This window comes from Capra hircus, chromosome 18 (genome assembly GCF_001704415.2).
Source record: "Capra hircus breed San Clemente chromosome 18, ASM170441v1, whole genome shotgun sequence".
Taxonomy (NCBI): Eukaryota; Metazoa; Chordata; class Mammalia; order Artiodactyla; family Bovidae; genus Capra; species Capra hircus.
In genome coordinates, this window is record NC_030825.1 from 65510329 (window position 1) to 65528113 (window position 17785).

Below are 17785 nucleotides of genomic sequence, written 5' to 3' on the forward strand. Positions count from 1 at the left end.
TCCCTTGGACAGCAAGGAGATCAAACCAGTCAAGCTTAAAGGAGATAAACCCTGAATATTCACTGGAAGGACTGATGTTGAAGCTGAAGCTCCAATACTTTGGGCATCTGATGTGAAGAACTGACTCATTTGAAAAGACCCTGATGCTGGGAAAGATTGAAGGCAGGAGACGGGGATGTCAGGATGAGATGGTTGGATGGCATCACCAACTCGATGGGCATGAGTTTGAGCAAACTCTGGGAGACAGTGAAGAATAAGGATGTCTGGTGTGCTGCAGTCCCTGGGGTCACAGAGTTGGACACCATTTAGCAACTGGACAAACAAAAGGCTGAGTAGAATCTCTCGAGTTGGTCCCTGGACATTAGTCCGCCATCTCCCCAGGTGTCCTCTTTTCTGATTAAAGCACCTTTCCTATCTACTAACACCTGCCTCTTGAATGATTGACTTATGAGTGCCAGGTGGCCAAACTTGGGTTGTTACACCTCAGATGCTAGATATGCTCAGGGGAAGATAACAGGACCCAAGAGGCTTAGATTCTTCCTGACTTAGAAAAGCACTGATCACATGAGCGGAGATATCCATGTACCATGACCGACATGAACCTTGTGCTGAGGTACGTACTTGATTGCATGGGCCCCCTTTCCAAAATCACATGCAAACTGATCTCCCACCTACCTGTTTGGAGCAGTTCCTCACAGCTCTTCAAGAGGCTGTCTCCTGGGCTGTAATCCCCACTAAATCCCCCAGATGAAACAGAAACTCTCACATTGTGCATTTTCACCTCAGTGAACACCTTCTATGGATTTTGTGGTGGTGGTTGTTAACTGGCACTATTGTAGCTACAGATACGTGCTGCACACATATTCGAAGTATTTCTGCAGTATCTGAAGAGGTAAGTGAAGGGAATTGAAAGGTCCGAGTGTTGAAAGAGGCTCTTTCACTCACAATTGTGTGACCTTCTGGGAATCTCCCCGTGTCCACCTTTGTGAGGCAGATGCTGTGATGGTTAAGGGCGGAGACTCTGGAGCCAGCCTGCTTGGGTTTGAACGTTGGCTTGACTCCTTCTGATCTGTGTGACCTGAAGCAAGTGACGTGGACTCTCTGTTCTCTTATCTCAGAAAGAGGGCTAATAGTAGAACCAGCCACAGGTTGTGAGAATTAAGTGGCTCAAAGTGTGTAAAGACATTAGCTCAGTGCCTAACACAGGGTGAATGCTCAAAAACGTTTATCCTTCTAAAAACGGAGGGGATCCTAATCAATGGGAGAGAGATACAGAACTGAAGAATACATTTATTCACTCATGTGTTCATCACAACATGTGCTGGGGATAAATTAACATAATAGACCTGATCCGAGGTAGACACATTATTCATTCTCCTTTGCTGTAATAACAGAAGCTATTAGATGACATGGGATTGTCCAGATAAGGACTACAGTTCCCAGCATCCCTTTGCAACTAGATCTCACCACGTGACCATCTCTGGCCAATGAGCCGTGAGGAAAAGTGATCTGGGCTTCCTGTAGGAGTCGCCCTTTGAAGGACTGAAGCGTGTCTTCCCCTCTCCTCATTCCCCGACCTGCCCCGAACCAGAATGTGGACTGGGTGTGGGGGTGAGCCCTCTCCAGCCACGTGGCACAGAGCACCGAGGTCAAAGGACCCTGGCCGCCCAACTCCATGGAGCTGCAGTGCCCCAGCCCTGGGGGTTTCACACACAGACCACAGCCTTGAGAGCGACTGCAAGTTGGGTTTATTGAAGCCGCTATATTGGGGGATTCTACATCACGGTAGCCCAGCATGCATGATTCGGGCGCGCGCGGTCAGGAGCGGGAAGCGGAGGGCCCTCGGGTTTAGGAAGCAGTGACGAAGCTGAGGCAGCACAGGGGGCACTCGCACACCTTGACCTCGCGGAACTCCAGCACAGGCAGAGGGACGAAGCTGCAATTCGGGTCCGATTTCGAAGCGTCAGGAGCCACCTGGGGCTCGGGCTCGGGGTCATCGGGTTCCACGTAATAGGTGAAGCAGACACTCGGCTGGAAGGAAAGAGAACAGAGGCGCAGGGAAAGAATGGTGGTATCCCACTCGCGACGTTTCAGAGTCAGGCCATTCTGGGCAGTGTGTGTGTCTGGGGGGCATCTTGTGCGTTGCAGGATGTTAAACACCATCACTGCCCTCTACCCACCAGGTACCAGTAGCTTCCTTCCTGTACTCCTGACGAAGAAGAAATGTTTCCCGACACTGAAGGTGTCCCCTGGGGGATGCACTGCCTCTAGTTGAGAATCACTGCTTCGTCCCATCCTTACAGTGGTTAGGGAAAGGCAGGAACCGTCTGCCCCATACACGCCCATGGATACAAGATGTAGGGTTCTCATCTCATAAGCTGACGGTTGGTTCCATGGTGGGCACAGGACCCAAAATGAACTGGTCAGAAAGCTCTCTCTTTCTAGACTATTTGGCTCATCTACAAGCATCTCCCCACTGATTTCTTATTAGTTAGTTGCACAGAGAATAGAAAAATCAGTAAGTATTCAGTGGAGAAATGGGATAAATATCTCGACTGAGTGGATCAAAATTCAAGTGCGTTTAGGACATGGCATCACTTAGGTGGTGCTCCAAAGATCATAGCTTACCCTGAATCTCATTAGGGGGACAGCAGAAAAATCAAACAAGTGTAGAAATGAAACAAAACAGAGAAAGCAATCAATAGTGTGTGAGGGGTGACTTGGATGTTCAAAATCGTCTGTCATAAGAGGCAAAGGAAGACTGAGGGGACTGACCAGCTCAAAGATATATTGTGGTTTACAGATATATTGCGTGTGTGCTCCGCTGCTTCAGTCCTGTCTACCTCTCTGCGACCCCGTGGACTGCAGCCCTCCAGGCTCCTCTGTCCATGGGATTCTCCAGGCAAGAAGACTGGAGTGGGTGGCCATTTCCTCCTCCAGGGGATCTTCCCAGCCCAGGGACTGAACCCATGTCTCTTACATCTCCTGCACTGGCGGGCAGGTTCTTTACAGCTAGTGCCACCTGGGAATCCCCAAGACACATTACCAAGTGCAATACCTGGCCCCAGTTTCCCCCCAGGCAGGACGAAAAAGAACACCAAACAGACTGCATGTCGTGCGTGAACGAACCAAGAATACGGACAGCAGGTGAGATGAGAGTGCGTATCAGGGTTAAAACCTCAAAGGTCACAACAGGCCCACAGTCACATAAGAGAATATTCTTTTTCTAAAGTGAAACACGCGGAGGAATAGGAGCGTGTATACATATATGCACAGTACATATATGAGAAAACATGCAAATGGGGAAAAATGATAACAAGTGGTGAACTCGGATGATCTTTGCACTGTTTTTGTAAAATCTTTGATTACATTACTTCTTAACAAGATTTTCAAGAGAGTCCTCCCCGGGACTGCTGCAGGCACTAATAGGAAACACGTTCTCGCAGGCGTTTGACCCTTTGCCTCCCCTGACCCCTCCCCACGGGCCCCCTGCTTCTCACCAGGGTCCCTCCAGCCTCCCTGCTTGGCCGGTCAAGAAGCCCAGAGACAGAGCAGACGCCTCATTGGCAAAGTGTGAGTCACGTGCCAGCCCAGGACCAATCACCGGGAACCTTGGCACTGCCGGCTCTGATTGGTCAAGGGCGTACCTGGAGCTGGTCTGAGGATGGGATCAGATCCATCCAAAGTGCGTGGAGACAGGTGGTCCCCCCAGAGAAGTCAAGAGGGTTAGTAGGAGAAGGAGGACCGGTACCCAGGTGGACAAGGCCACAGCTGCCTTTGCAGGAGGGACCGGTCCCTAATTCATTCCTTCATGTAATCAGCCCAAGTGTATACAGCGCAGGACGCTGGTTACATCTGATCTAGACAGGGGGTATGTCATTGCACAACAGAGGCTCTTGACCCCACAAAACTACTCTAGGAGGGGAAACAAATTATTAAAAAGATAGCTGCAAGCTATGCTCTCAGGTAGCAATAATAATGCTGAAGAAAATTCAGGAAGGCAGGAGGTCAGAGGGAAATGGGGCAAAAGTGAGCAGGGGAGGCTTCATGGAGGAGGTGATACTGGAAGTTGGAATCAGGAAAGAGGGGAGGCAGGAAAGAGGGCAGCACCCCCAAGAGGATGGGGGCACATCCTGGGGTGCAGGACAAGGGACACCCAGCCACCCAAGGGTCTCTCCTGGGGAGAGAGGGTGGCAGAGGTGCCTGACCTCTCAAACCTAGGGGATCTCTGGTCAAAGGGAAGAAACAAGCAGGCTTACCATGGGACAGAACGGCAGGACATTGAAAGACAGTCTTCCCTTCATTCCTCTGGGCTTCTTTCGAGGCTCATCAGGGTTCTCAGAAAGCAGGGCTGCGTGGGGCGGGGAGGAAAGAGGCGTGAGGCAATCGTGCCCTCTGAGGCTTGAGAAACTCAGTAATAATAAGATCTCCATCATGAAACCAGTGACAAAAACTAACACGTGTTGAGTACTTGCCCTGTGCCAGGCACTCCTGCATATATTATACTGTAATATCTAAATTGGTTATTATCTTCATCCAACTTTACAGATGAAGAAACTGAGGCACAGAGAGGTTAGGACATTTGCAGGAGGTTGCATAGCAATGCCTTCGATCATGCATTAAATTGCATCCTCAAGGCCCTCAGGGAACAGATGGAATGTCAGTGACTGAAGGGGCTGGAGTCAGACAACAGGGGGCTGTGGAGATAGTGACGCCCTGGGGCGCCCATGTCCAGGAGGAAAGCACAGCTGATACACGGGTGCCCCTGTGGCATATCTCTCCAGAAAATACTTAGGTTTCCCCAGAGAAGACAGGTTCCCCCAAAGAAGGTTTCCCCAAAGAAGACAATACTTTGGCCACCTGATGAGAAGAACTGACTCATTGGAAAAGACCCTGATGCTGGGGGAGGTTGAAGGCAGCGGGGGAAGGGGACGACAGAGGGCGAGACGGTTGGAGGGCATCACCAACCCGACGGACATGAGTTTGAGCAAGCTCTGGGAGCTGGTGATGGACAGGGAAGCTTGGCGTGCTTCAGTTCATGGGGTCGCAAAGAGTCGGACACAACTGAGCCACTTGGTGCGCGCAGCACCGACAGAGACCGTGCAGTGCCAGGCAGCTGGGCCCCAAACCGGGCATCGTGTGGGGGAGGGTCCTCGAGATGGACGGGGATGCTTAAGGCCAAAGACCCCCAGGCCAGACGGGCTCAGATCCCACCGTGAGCTGGCTATTCGCACTTGTCACCCTTCAGATTTCCCATCTGCAACATGAGGTAATTGGTGTCACTATCTCACAGGGCTGTTGTGCAGTGTGGGTGACTCGATGCAGGGAAAACTCGGAGACTGGGCCTGGCACTACGAGCCAGAGGAGAATGAAGTGAGATGAGAAGCGGAAGTGAGATATGCAGTGCACACCGCGTATCAGACATAAATACACAGTGCCAGATACATACACATCCTTGTCTGTATGAGTGGGCACAGAACATTCTGGAAGACTGGATGAGAAGCTGGGAAGCAGCTACCTCCCTCTGGCAAGGAAGTGGGTAGCTAAGGAAGTGGCTTCCATCTTATTTTGTATGCTGGTTACACTCAGCTACAGACGTGTTGAAACAGAAGTAAAAACACACATGGGGGCTGTGGCAGTATCAGTGGACTGGTTTTCACATTGGACCGTCATCCAGTAAGATCAAATTACTGGGGGAAAACGGGATAAAGGGTCCATGGAATTTCGATGAATTATGACGGCAATGTCTTGTGAATATAAAATTATTGCAAAGTAAAAGTTTTCAAAAAAGGGAGTGTCACAGCAAACCCAAGAGCCCTCCCTCATGAGACCAGACCACCAACAGGACCAGCAAGGAGCTGTGTTCAGTCACTAAATCCTGTCCGACTCTTTGGGACCCCATGGACTGTAGCCCGCCAGGCTCCTCTGTCCATGAGATTCTCCAGGCAAGAACACTGAGCGGGCTGCCATTTCCTCCTGCAGGGGATCTTCTGCACCCAGGGAAACCTCTGACTCCTGCATTGGCAGGTGGGTTCTTACCACGAGCGCCACCTGGGAAGCCCCCACCGCTCTCCTTCCCACTGCTAAATCCTTGGTTCAGGCCTCCATCGCGTCTCAGATGAATGACCCTACAGCCCCTTGACCTGGCGACTGAGTGGAGGGTCAGCCGGCCCATGCAGGTGGCCACATGACACAAAGGAGCCCAGGCTGATTCCAGCTCCCAGGACGCAGCCCTGCAGGCTCTGAGCAGGGGAGTGACGGACTCACCGACATGGGGTGACGTCGGGGAGGCTCCATTCTGGGTGCCCCTCAGGGACCCCTCCTTCAGAGGAGCAGCGGCAGACACTCGGGCTTGGGGCCAGTCCTCAGGCTCCATGTTTCCCCATCGCCTGTGCCCTGGGGACCACCCCACTCCCGCCTGCCCACAGTTTCCCGGGTCTCACCTCCTTTCTCCGGAGGCCTGGTCTGCACCTCCTCGGTCTCCTGGCCCTCGATGGTGCTCAGAGGCAGCATCATGGCACCACAGGTGCTCCCTGCAGACAGGACACAGAGCAGTTAGTGCCTGGGCGGTGGAGCCGGGCGGCCTGGGTGTGGCTCTCAGAGCTCGGGTGGACTCAGCAGCTCCATCCCCTCCCACGTCTCCAGGTCCCCAGCATCCAAGGGCACATGCTGCCAATGCCTCCTGCTGGTTTCCTCCAAGGCCCAGGGTATGATCTGGGGACAGCGGTGGTCATGGCGCCCGGCGAGGACAAGGGCAGGGCTCGTGGTACCTGGGGCTCACCCCCCTTTAAAACTAGAACAACTGTGACACGAAGTGCTGGGACCAGGAAGCTGCAGCTCGGCTAACTGGGTATCAAAAGGGCCTCTGGAGTCTGGCATACAGCAGGCACTCAGTAAGTGCACTTGTGGAGCAGTCCCAGGGCTGTCTTGCAGCTCCGTCCAGGGGCTACTAGGCAGCCTACCCAAGGGGTTCAGACAGGCCCTCCCCTCCTGTCCTTGCCCTTCCAGGTACAGGAGGCATCAGTCCTGCCCTCAGGACCGAGGTGAGGGGAGGGGCTGGGCCCCAAACCCCCAGCACAGCCCTGGGGTGGGGCCAGCCCTGCAGGGAGGGGGCTCGGAACAGGCTGACCCTAGCCCTTCCTGGGCAGAACCCTGGTCAGTGTGTCTGGGGACTGTGGACTGGGTGGATTCCAGCCTGCCAGTCACTAGCTGGGAGATCTCAAGGATCAAGTTTGCCAGGTTTCCCAAAATGATATTACAACAAATTCATAGCAAACTGAGACTTGAATTTCAGACACACAAATCAGTTTTTGCTGTAAGTCATACTGAAACACCATATGGGTCAGGTCTACATAAAAACTCATTTTGAAATTTATTTTGCTAAATGATGTTTAAGTATAGGCAAGTCCCATGAAATATTTGGAACGTACTTATACTAAAAGGGAATTCACTGTTTGTCTTAAATTCAAATTGAAGTAAGCATCCTGTATTTTACCTGGCAAGCCCCGACTCAGGGGTTTTTTAATCTCTTGTGCTGTCAGCTTTCCCGTCCATGAAAATGAGGAAAATAAATGATTAAACATGAGGATTAAATATGATTAAATACACACACACACACTCAGAACACACTATCTGCTAACTTAGAGTCAAACCTCTTCTTCGAAGCCTTTGTAAGATGCTTAAGACCCATCAGAGATCCTGACACATAATCGTGCAAATACAAGTGCGTCAAATAGCGGGAACACCCGGCCAGATACACACACACACACAACTGTTAGAGACACACGTGTTCTGATGATCACTGTGGAAACCAGGGCTTACTGACACAAACATACCTGCAGACACACTGCAAGGAAACCCAGAGACCCATGAAGCAGGTGGGCAGGCCTGCTTCTCAGAACTGAAGGAAGGGCCTCAAAGGCAGTCCTGGTCATGCACACACCCACACACCCCCCAACACACACACAACTGCAGACGCATCAGCTGAAATTATCAATACACCTCACCCTCCCCAGTACACCTGCCCTCTGGGGGACACCCAGGCCCACCCTCAGCCTCGCCCAGGCCCCTCGCCCAGAGGCTGCCCCTCCAAACCGCGAGCCCCAAACGTGCTCCCAGCCCCCACCCGCAGCCACGCAGGCGCACAGAGCCACTGGGGGCGCAAAAGCTGTTTTCCACGCGCACTCCTCATCTGTGACCCTTGCTCTGCGCCCTTAGTGAACCCCAAACTCACCCAGAGGGTCTCCCCGGCTCCCCACCCGTCACGCCGCCCTCTGGATCCCCCAGAGTCGTGTTCCCATCTTCTGTGTGGCCAGCTCCTTACCTGAGCCCGATACCGACTGCCCTCTCTGGTGTGCAGAGCAAACCTGTGTGCCTCCCGCCTCCTCCAGCAAACTGCGAAGTCGCGGGTCCGCCCCTCCCGCCCGCAAAACCTGGGGACCAGGACCCGGGCTCCCCGCCGCCTGCCCTGGAGGGGGTCCCTGCCTCTGGACACCCCAGCCTCCTGTGTCCCCTCAAGGCTCCCCTCCTCCCAGTGGCCAGAAAAACCCTCGGACTCGAGTCGCCCCGCGGCTCACGAGGGTCTGAGGACGCCCCCGCCCTCAGGGGAGCCGGGGTTCCTGCAGAGCCCGCACCGCGCGCGCCCTGGGGTCTCGGGGCCCCCAGGCAGCAGCCCAGAGCGCGCCCGCACCTCCTACCCGGGCGCCCCCGGCCTCCCCGCGGGGACCCCGCAGCGCCCTCCCGCGCCCCCCGCCCTGCTGGCGCAGAGCCCCCGGAGCTGCGGCCGCGGGACTGACCTCCGGACCCCGGCTCGGTCTGGGCGTCTGGGCTGGAGCGCGCGGTCTTGCTCACCGCTTGTCCTGGGGGCCCGGGCAGGGCTGGCTCCGAAGAAGTCCAGGGGACCTGCGGGTGAACTCGCAGAAATGAAGAGCGCTGAGCGGCTCCGCATTACTCACGACGCCCAACACAAGCGGGTGGTTAGCAGCGTGCCCGCCGCCAGCACCGGGGTGCTCGCTTCACTTTTATTATTGGGGGGAGGGTCCCAGGCCTCCTCCTCCTCACCGCTTAGAGAAACTGATACAGAGGGTGGCCTTGGGCGGCTTTTAGGTGGAGGAGACTCAGTAATGCAGGTAGCAAGGGTAAGGAGTGGTTCTAAACACCTTTCTCGAATATGAGGAAACACCCACCCACACACCTAGAAACACGTGTAGTGTGTACACTGGATCCAAACACAAAATATCTTTTACGCACGGCATCACACTCACAGTAGCTCAAGATTTCCCTCCTTTTTCTAACCGTTTTCACACCTTCACCGGTATTAATTTCAGTTTGCACCTATTCCAAGCAAGATCGGTCACTCTGGTGGTCAAAGGTGTGATGGGATATCACTCAGTCTTCCTGAACCATCCACTCTGCCAGAGCTACTGGACTTGGCATGAAAGCATCGCACACTCTCCCTAAGACGTGGGTGTAGTGTGTCAACAAGCTCTTATTTACTCAACAGGCTGTGGACTGGGTGGCCCTAATCGGCTCCCTCTTGACCTAGAGAATCTTCTGTGCCAGTTCCTGGAGTAGACAACGCCAAGGTGCTCTCTGGAGAACGGGCAGTTAGGGCAGCAACGTGAAAGGCTACACTTTGTGGTTTTTCTTTAAAAATAAGAAATACTTTATAAAGATACGAATCCTGAGAATTGAAAGAGTCTAATATGAAAGGAGCCACTGGGTCTTCACTATGTACAAAACTTGAAATAACCTTTAAAAACAGCACTCATGACAGTCGGGTGTCTCTCCTGTATTAGGGATCATATTAATCCCTGTTTCATAGGACTCGGTACTGTTACATGAGATCATCTATGTTAAGTGCTCGCACCACGCCTGACAGGTCGAAGTTGCCCAGGAAATACTTGTAAACCTGTGACTCTCGCGTTCTTTTCTAGTAAGATTTTCTAACGTGTCCTCCCCAGGACTGTTGCAGGCACTAACAGGAAAGACGTTCTCGAAGGCATCTGACCCAGGGCCTCTTCTGACCCCTCCCCACGGGCCCCCTGCTTCTCACCAGGGTCCCTCCAGCCTCCCCTCCTGCCTGTTAAGAAGCCCAGAGACACCTCACTGGCCAAGTGCGAGTCATGTGCCAGCCCAGGACCAATCACCGGGAACCCTGGCACTGCCGGCTCTGATTGGTCAGGGGCGTACCTGGAGCTGGTCTGAGGATGGGATCGGATCCATCCAAAGTGCGTGGAGACAGGTGGTCCCCCCAGAAAGGTCAAGGGGGTTAGTAGGAGAAGGAGGGCTGGTACCCAGGTGGACAAGGCCACAGCTGCCTTTGCAGGAGGGACCGGTCCCTAATTCATCCCTTCATGTAATCAGCCCGAGTGTATACAGCGCAGGACGCTGGTTACATCCGTGCTAGGCATGGAATGAGTCATTGAAAAAGAGAGGAGGGCCCTGCCCTCACAGAACCACTCTGGTAGGGGAGAGGGATGATGAACACAGAGACAGAAGGTATGCTGTCAAGCAGCAATAACCACTCTGAAAAAAAGCTCAGTGCAGCAGTGGATTGGAGAGAAATGGCCCGAAAGTGAGCAAGGGAGGCTTCACGGAGGAAGTGACACAGGAACAGAGGTGGGAATCAGCAAAGAGAAGGGGGCAGAAAGGCAGGCAAAATCTTCAAGGAAGACCAGCCCCCACACGATGGGGCCACATCCAGGACCAGGCAGGGGCAAGGGGCACCCCGGCACCCAAGGGTCTCTGGTGGGCAGAGAGGGTGGCCAATCTGCGTGATCGCTCAGCCCAGGGGCCTCCAGTGAGAAGGGAGGGAGCAGGCAGGCTTACCACGGGGCAGAACGGCAGGACTCTGAAGGACACCGTTCCCTTCATTCTCTTGGACTTCTTTCGCGGAACATCAGCCTTCACAGAAAGCAAGACTGAGGGAGGAGGAAACAGTCATGAGACCATCTGACCCTGAGACTTGAGAAACTCGGTAATAATACAGTCTTCATCACGAAACCAGTAACAGGAGCTAGTACGCTGAAGCATGTTTCAGACATGCTTTTAAGTATTATACACGTATTCGTTTGTGTGGTTCTTCATAATAACTCTCAAGAATACTGGAGTGGGTTGCCATTTCCTTCTCCAGGGGATCTTCCCGATCCAGGGATCAAACCCTGGTCTGCCACGTTGAGGGCGGACTCTTTACTGACTGAGCGCCCAGGGGTGGGCATTATCCCCAACCCACTTAGAGATGAGCGAACCGGGGCACAGAGAGGTAGGGACACTTGTTGGAGGTCGCCCAGCAGTGAGGGAGACCTGCATTCAACTGTATCCCAAAGGCCCCCAGGGAACAGACAGGAAGTGTCAGGGAGGGCAGGGGCTGGGCTAACAAAACAGGGGTGTCTGGGCCATGAAAAGGGGCTCAAACGGGCTCAGCTCCCAGGAGCTCCCTGCAGGCTCTGAGCGGAGCCGTGACCTGCTGACGGGAGGTGATGTCAGGCAGGCCGCATCCTGGGGATCCCTGCCCGGAAGAGCCAGTGGAGACCTTTGGTGAGGGGGCCAGTCCTCAGGGTCCATGCTTCCCCATCGCCTGTGCCCTGGGGACCAACCCACTCCCGCCTGCCCACAGTTTCCTGGGTCTCACCTCCTTTCTCTGGAGGCCTGGTCTGCACCTCCTCGGTCTCCTGGCCCTCGATGGTGCTCAGAGGCAGCATCATGGCACCACAGGTGCTCCCTGCAGACAGGACACAGAGCAGTTAGTGCCTGGGCGGTGGAGCCGGGCGGCCTGGGTGTGGCTCTCAGACCTCGGGTGGACTCAGCAGCTCCATCCCCTCCCACGTCTCCAGGTCCCCAGCATCCAAGGGCACATGCTGCCAATGCCTCCTGCTGGTTTCCTCCAAGGCCCAGGGTGTGATCTGGGGACAGCGGTGGTCATGGCGCCCGGCGAGGACAAGGGCAGGGCTCGTGGTACCTGGGGCTCACCCCCCTTTAAAACTAGAACAACCGTGACACGAAGTGTTGGGACCAGGAAGCTGCAGCTCGGCTAACTGGGTATCAGAAGGGCCTCTGGAGTCTGGCATACAGCAGGCACTCAGTAAGTGCACTCGTGGAGCAGTCCCAGGGCTGTGTTTTAGCTCCATCCCAGGGTTACCAGGCAGCCTACCCAAGGGGTTCAGACAAGCCCTCCCCTCTTGTCCTTGCCCTTCCAGGTACAGGAGGCATCAGTCCTGCCGTCAGGACTGCGGTGAGGGGAGGGGCCAGGCCTGCAGGAAGGGGGCTCGGCACAGGCTCAGTGTGGGCTCTTCACCTCGGCCCCAGCATCACCCTGGGCAGGACATGGGCCAGTGTGTCTGGGGGTGAGAACTGGAGGATTCCACTCTTACAGTCACTAGCTGGGGCATCTCGGGATTTAACAACAGCAGCAAGAGAGACATAGCACCCTGAGATTTGCATTTCAGACACACAGATCATTTTTTTTTTTTAGTATAAGCCATATCCAAACACTATATGGGTCGTATCTACTAAAAACTAAGTTTTTATTTATTTGGCTAAATCATGTTTACGTATATGCAAGTCCCACGGTATATTTGGAGTGTGCTTATACCAAAAGATAATTCATTATTTATCCGACATTCATATTTAACCATGTCCACTGCAGTCTACCTGCAGCTCAGATTCAGGGGCTATTTAACCTCTTGAGCTGTCAGCTTTCTCCTCATGAAAATGAGGACTATAAATGATTAAACGTGAAAATTAAATGTAATTAAACACACACACATACTCAGAACACTCTGGTAACTTAGAGTCAAACCTCTTCCTTTAAGCCTTTTCAAGAATCCTTTGACCCACCGCAGACCCTCACACATTAATTGCACAAATACAAGGTGCGTCAAACAGTGGGAACACTTGACCAGTTACACAAACACAGGATTGTTAGTAACGCACACTTTCAGATACAGACTGCGGAAACCAGGGCTTCATTGCACAAACACACCTGCCGACAAGTCCAGGGAAATTCAGAGACCCCCACACTCAGGTGGGCAGGCCTGCTTCTCAGTGCCGAGCACAATCCTCACAGGCAGCCCTGATCACACACACACAGACAGACAGACAGACAGACACACACACACCCTCCAGTCTCCAGGCAGGCACAAAGGCAGACCCACAGGCTGAAAGGACCCCCCACCCTCCCCAGTACACTTTCCCTCTGGGGGACACCCAGGCCCACCCTCAGCCTCTCCCGGGCCCCTCCCCCAGAGGCTGCCCCTCAAAACCGCGCGCCCCAAACGTGCTCCCAGCCCCCACCCGCAGCCACGCAGGCGCACAGAGCCTCTGGGGGCGCAAAAGCTGTTTTCCACGCGCACTCCTCATCTGCGAGCCTCTGATGCGTCTCAGCGCACCTGCAAACACGTCCAGAGGGTCTCTCCTGCTCCCTACCCCTCAAAGTGCCCCCCGGACTCCCCAGAACAGCCCCATGGCATCACTTCCCGTGTTCTGCTTGGCCCATTTGCTCGCTGACCCCTGACACCCCGCTGGCTTCCCAGGTTGGGAGCAGCCTCCGGACCTCCGCCTCCCCCATCAAACCGCAAAGTCCCCGGGTCCGCCCCTCCCGCCCCTAAAGCCTGGGGACCAGGACCCGCCCCCCCCCCAGGCCTGTCCTGCAGGGGGTCCCCGCCATCCCCGCCTCCAGACACCCCACTCCAGGGGGCACCCACTCCTCTGTCCCCTCCAGGATTCGCTCCTCCCAGTGGCCTCAGAAATCCTGGGGCCCGGAGTTGCCCCGCGGCTCGGAGGATTCGAGGGTCTCGAGCGCCCTTAGGGGAGACGCGGGTTCCTGCAGAGCCCCCACCGCCCGCGCCCTGGGGTCTTGGGAGCCCCCAGGCAGCAGCTCCCGCGCCCGCGCCTCCTCCCGGGGCGCCCCCGCCCTCCCCGCGGGGACCCCCGCCCGCGCCCCCCGCCCCGCGCCGCGTCCCCGCCCTGCGGGCGCAGACCCCGCGGAGCGGCGGCCGCGGGACTGACCTCGGGACCCGCTTCGGTCTGGGCTGCTGGGCAGGGCAGGCGGGCTGGCTCCGCGCGCGTCCTTGGCGCCTGAGCAGAGCCGGCTCCGGAGACGCTCGGGGACGCGGTGGACAAACGCGCGCGAATGAACAGCGCTGAGCCGCTCGGCGTCACGCACAAGCCCCAAGCCCGCCCCCAAGGCCGAGTCAGGTGGTTCAAACGCCTCTGACAGCAGCACAGGCGTCAGAAGGTTCGCGGCAACTTGGTTATTAGGGGGGAGGGTCGGGGGCCTCTTGTCTCGATTCGTTAGTGAAACCGATATAGGAGGTCGTGATGGGCAGGTCTTAAGGGGACGAGAATGACCTTGTGCAGGTCATAAGAATAAGTCAGTCAGTCAGTTAAGTCACTCAGTCGTCTCCAACTCTTTGAGACCCCATACACTGCAGCATGCTAGGCCTCCCTGTCCATCACCAACTCCTGGAACTTGCTCAAACCCTTGTCCACCAAGTCGGTGATGCCATCCAACCATCTCATCCTCTGTCGCTCACTTCTCCTCCTGCCTTCCATCTTTCCCAGCATCTTTCCAATGAGCTGGCTCTTTGCATCAGGCGGCCAAAGTATTGGAGCTTCAGCTTCAACATCAGTCCTTCCAATGAATATTCAGGACGGATCTCCTTTAGGATGAACTGGTTGGATCTCCTTGCAGTCCAAGGGACTCTCAAGAGTCTTCTCCAGCACCACAGTTCAAAAGCATCAGTTCTTTGGTGCTCAGCTTTCTTTATAGTCCAACTCTCACATCCATACATGACTACTGGAAAAACCATAACTTTGACTAGATGGACCTTTGTCGGCAAAGTAATGTCTGTGTTTTTTAATATGCTGTCTACGTTGGTCATAGCTTTTCATTCAAGGAGCAAGCATCTTTTAATTTCAAGGCTGCAGTCACCATCTGCAGTGATTTTGGAGCCCAAGAAAGCAAAGTCTGTCACTGTTTCCACTGTTTCCCCATCTATTTCCCATGAAGTGATCGGACCGGATGCCATGATCTTAGTTTTCTGAATGTTGAGCTTTAAGCCAACTTTTTCACTCTCTTTCACTTTCATCAAGAGGCTCTGTACTTCCTCTTCGCTTTCTGCCATAAGGGTGGTGTTATCTGAATATCTGAGGTTACTGATATTTCTCCCGGTAATCTTGATTTCAGCTTGTGCTTCATCCAGCCTGGCATTTCACATGATATACTCTGCATATAAGTTAATGAAGCAGAGTGGCAATATACAGCCTTGACATACTCCTTTCCCAGTTTTGAACCAGTTCATTTTCCCATATCTGGTTCTAACTGTTGCTTCTTGACCTGCATACAGATTTCTCAAGAGGCATGTCAGGTGGTCTGGTATTCCCATCTCTTGAAGAATTTGCCATAGTTTGTTGTGATCCACAAAATCAAAGGCTTTAGCATAGTCAATGAAGCAGAAGTTGATATTTTTCTGGAATTCTCTTGCTTTTTCTATGACCCAACAGATGTCAGCAATTTGGTCTCTGGTTCCTCTGCCTTTTCTGAATCCAGCTTGAACATCTGGAAGTTCCCAGTTCATGTACTGTTGAAGCCTAGCTTGGAGAATTTTGAGCATTACTTTGCTAGTGTGTGAGTTGAGTGCAATTGTGTGGTATTTTGAACATTCTTTGACTTTGGCTTCCTTTGGGATTGAAATGGAAACTAACCTTTTGCAGTCCTGTGCCCACTGCTGAGTTTCCCAAATTTGCTGTCATATTGAGTGCAGCACTTTCACAGCATCATCTTTTAGGATTTGTAACAGCTCAGTAAGAGTAAGTAGTGGTTCTAAACTTGTGCTTAGAGTAGGAAGAGATGCCACACAGGTAGAAACACATGTGTGTGTTAATAGCATGTGTATTGGGCTCAAACACAGAATATCTTTTACAGTGTGCACTGCATTCAGGGTAGTTCAAGGGTTTCCCTCCTTTTCTAACCGTTCTCATGCCCTCACCCATACTGATTTCAGTTTGGCCTCTCATCAGTTCCGGGTCAGTCACCTTTCTTGGGCAGAGGGTGTGTGGCAGGTATTTTAGAATCCTGGGCCTTCAGGTCTGTGTCGCAGCTGCTCCTTTTTTGCATGAAAGCATCCCAGACGGTACCTAAGGATGAATGTGGCTGTGTCCACACGCCCTTATTTACACAAACAGCCTCTGGGCTGGATGATCATAGTCTGCCCACCTCTGACCTGGAGAATTTTCTGTACCAGCTCCTATAGTATATAAAGCCAAGCTGCTCTCTCGCAAAAGGGCAGTTTGGGAAGAAAAGTGAACAGATAACTGCTTTAAAGAAAGAAACATTTTATGAAAATTTGAATGTCTAGTCAAGGCTATGGTTTTTCCAGTGGTCATGTATGGATGTGAGAGTTGGACTGTGAAGGAAGCTGAGTGCCGAAGAATTGATGCTTTTGAACTGTGGTGTTGGAGAAGACTCTTGAAAGTCCTTTGGACTGCAAGGAGATCCAACCAGTCCATTCTGAAGGAGATCAACCCTGGGATTTCTTTGGAAGGAATGATGCTAAAGCTGAAGCTCCAGTCCTTTGGCCACCTCATGCGAAGAGTTGACTCATTGGAAAAGACTCTGATGCTGGGAGGGATTGGGGGCAGGAGGAGAAGTGGTGACAGAGGAGGAGATGGCTGGATGGCATCACCGACTCGATGGACATGAGTCTGAGTGAACTCTGGGAGTTGGTGATGACAGGGAGGCCTGGCGTGCTGCGACTCATGGGGTCGCAAAGAGTCGGACACGACTGAGCGACTGAACTGAACTGAACATACAAATAGGCACATAGTGTGGAATTTGGCAGAAAATTTAAAGTGGTGGTGTTTTTAAGAAACTCCTCTGAGCCATGCTTTTCTCTCCAATAAATCGGGGATCATATCAGCTCATATTTCCTAGGGCTCTGGTGACAGTTACATGAGCTCATCTACATAAAGTGCTCAGCACCATGAGTGACAGGCGGAAGTGCCTGGGAAATGTCATCATTCATCTAACATCAGCAGTAACCGATTGATTAATCTGGCCCGGGCAGGGGAGGTGCCCTGTGGGCAGGGGACTGGGCAGCCCGAGATTCAAAGTGCCCAGAGGACCTTGCTTGGAGCCAAGAGTCCCCAAAATCCACCAATGAGATTGCTCCATGAGACCGTGCACCTTCAGGCTCTCACAGCAGGGAGCCTGCAGCCTCACTTCTGAGGGCTGCAGTATGCGGTCGTTCTGATAATCTAAGAGATCGAAAGCGTCTCCCTGGTGGCTCCGTGGTGACGAAGCTGCCTGCAGTGCAGGAGATGCAGGGGTTGCGGGTTCAATCCCCGGGTCAGGAAGATCCCCTGGGGAAGGAAATGGCAACCCACTCCAGTATTCTTGCCTGAAAATTCCATGGACAGAGGAGCCTGGTGGGCTACAGTCTACGGGGTTGCAAAGGGTTGGACATGACTGAGCACCCAGCACAGCACAAGAGATCTAAGCCAGTCCTCACACAGATCCTTCAGTGCTCGTGCAAATGTTCTGTGTCTGTGGTGTCCAGTGCAGCAGCACTGGCCATGCTGGGCCACTGAAATGTCCGGGATGCCTTCACACTGAAGGATCCACAGGAAGTGATTGCGCGGAAGGCAACGAAATGAACCCCGGATCCCTCTCGAATGCAACTCCACGGCCACTGAAGGGTCTGTGGCATGACTGGTGTCCTGGGCACGTTCCATCTCTCACGTGCGGTGCTGAGCACTCTACATAGACGAGCTCAAGTAACCTTCA

General features: G+C 53.6%; 1 protein-coding gene across 1 annotated transcript; it reads right to left on the reverse strand.

The window, feature by feature from the left end:
- LOC102172380 lies at positions 1726 to 14218 on the reverse strand. The gene is made up of 7 exons (XM_018063496.1): positions 14008 to 14218; positions 11633 to 11722; positions 10831 to 10922; positions 8796 to 8901; positions 6444 to 6533; positions 4260 to 4351; positions 1726 to 2031 (listed from the first exon to the last, which is right to left on the reverse strand). The coding sequence occupies exons 2-7, from the start codon at positions 11703 to 11705 to the stop codon at positions 1849 to 1851; spliced, it is 636 nt and encodes a 211-aa protein (XP_017918985.1). The 5' UTR covers positions 11706 to 11722; positions 14008 to 14218; the 3' UTR covers positions 1726 to 1848.

Bases quoted from the DNA above. Each gene is read 5' to 3' on its own strand.
- LOC102172380 (XM_018063496.1), bottom strand. From the start codon at position 11,705: ATGATGCTGCCTCTGAGCACCATCGAGGGCCAGGAGACCGAGGAGGTG. The intron at 6,534-8,795 runs GTCAGTCCCGCG...TCCTGTCTGCAG, and splicing joins GACCGAGCCGGGGTCCGGAG to GGAGCACCTGTGGTGCCATG. The intron at 2,032-4,259 runs GTAAGCCTGCTT...CTTTCCTTCCAG, and splicing joins TCCTGCCGTTCTGTCCCATG to CCGAGTGTCTGCTTCACCTA.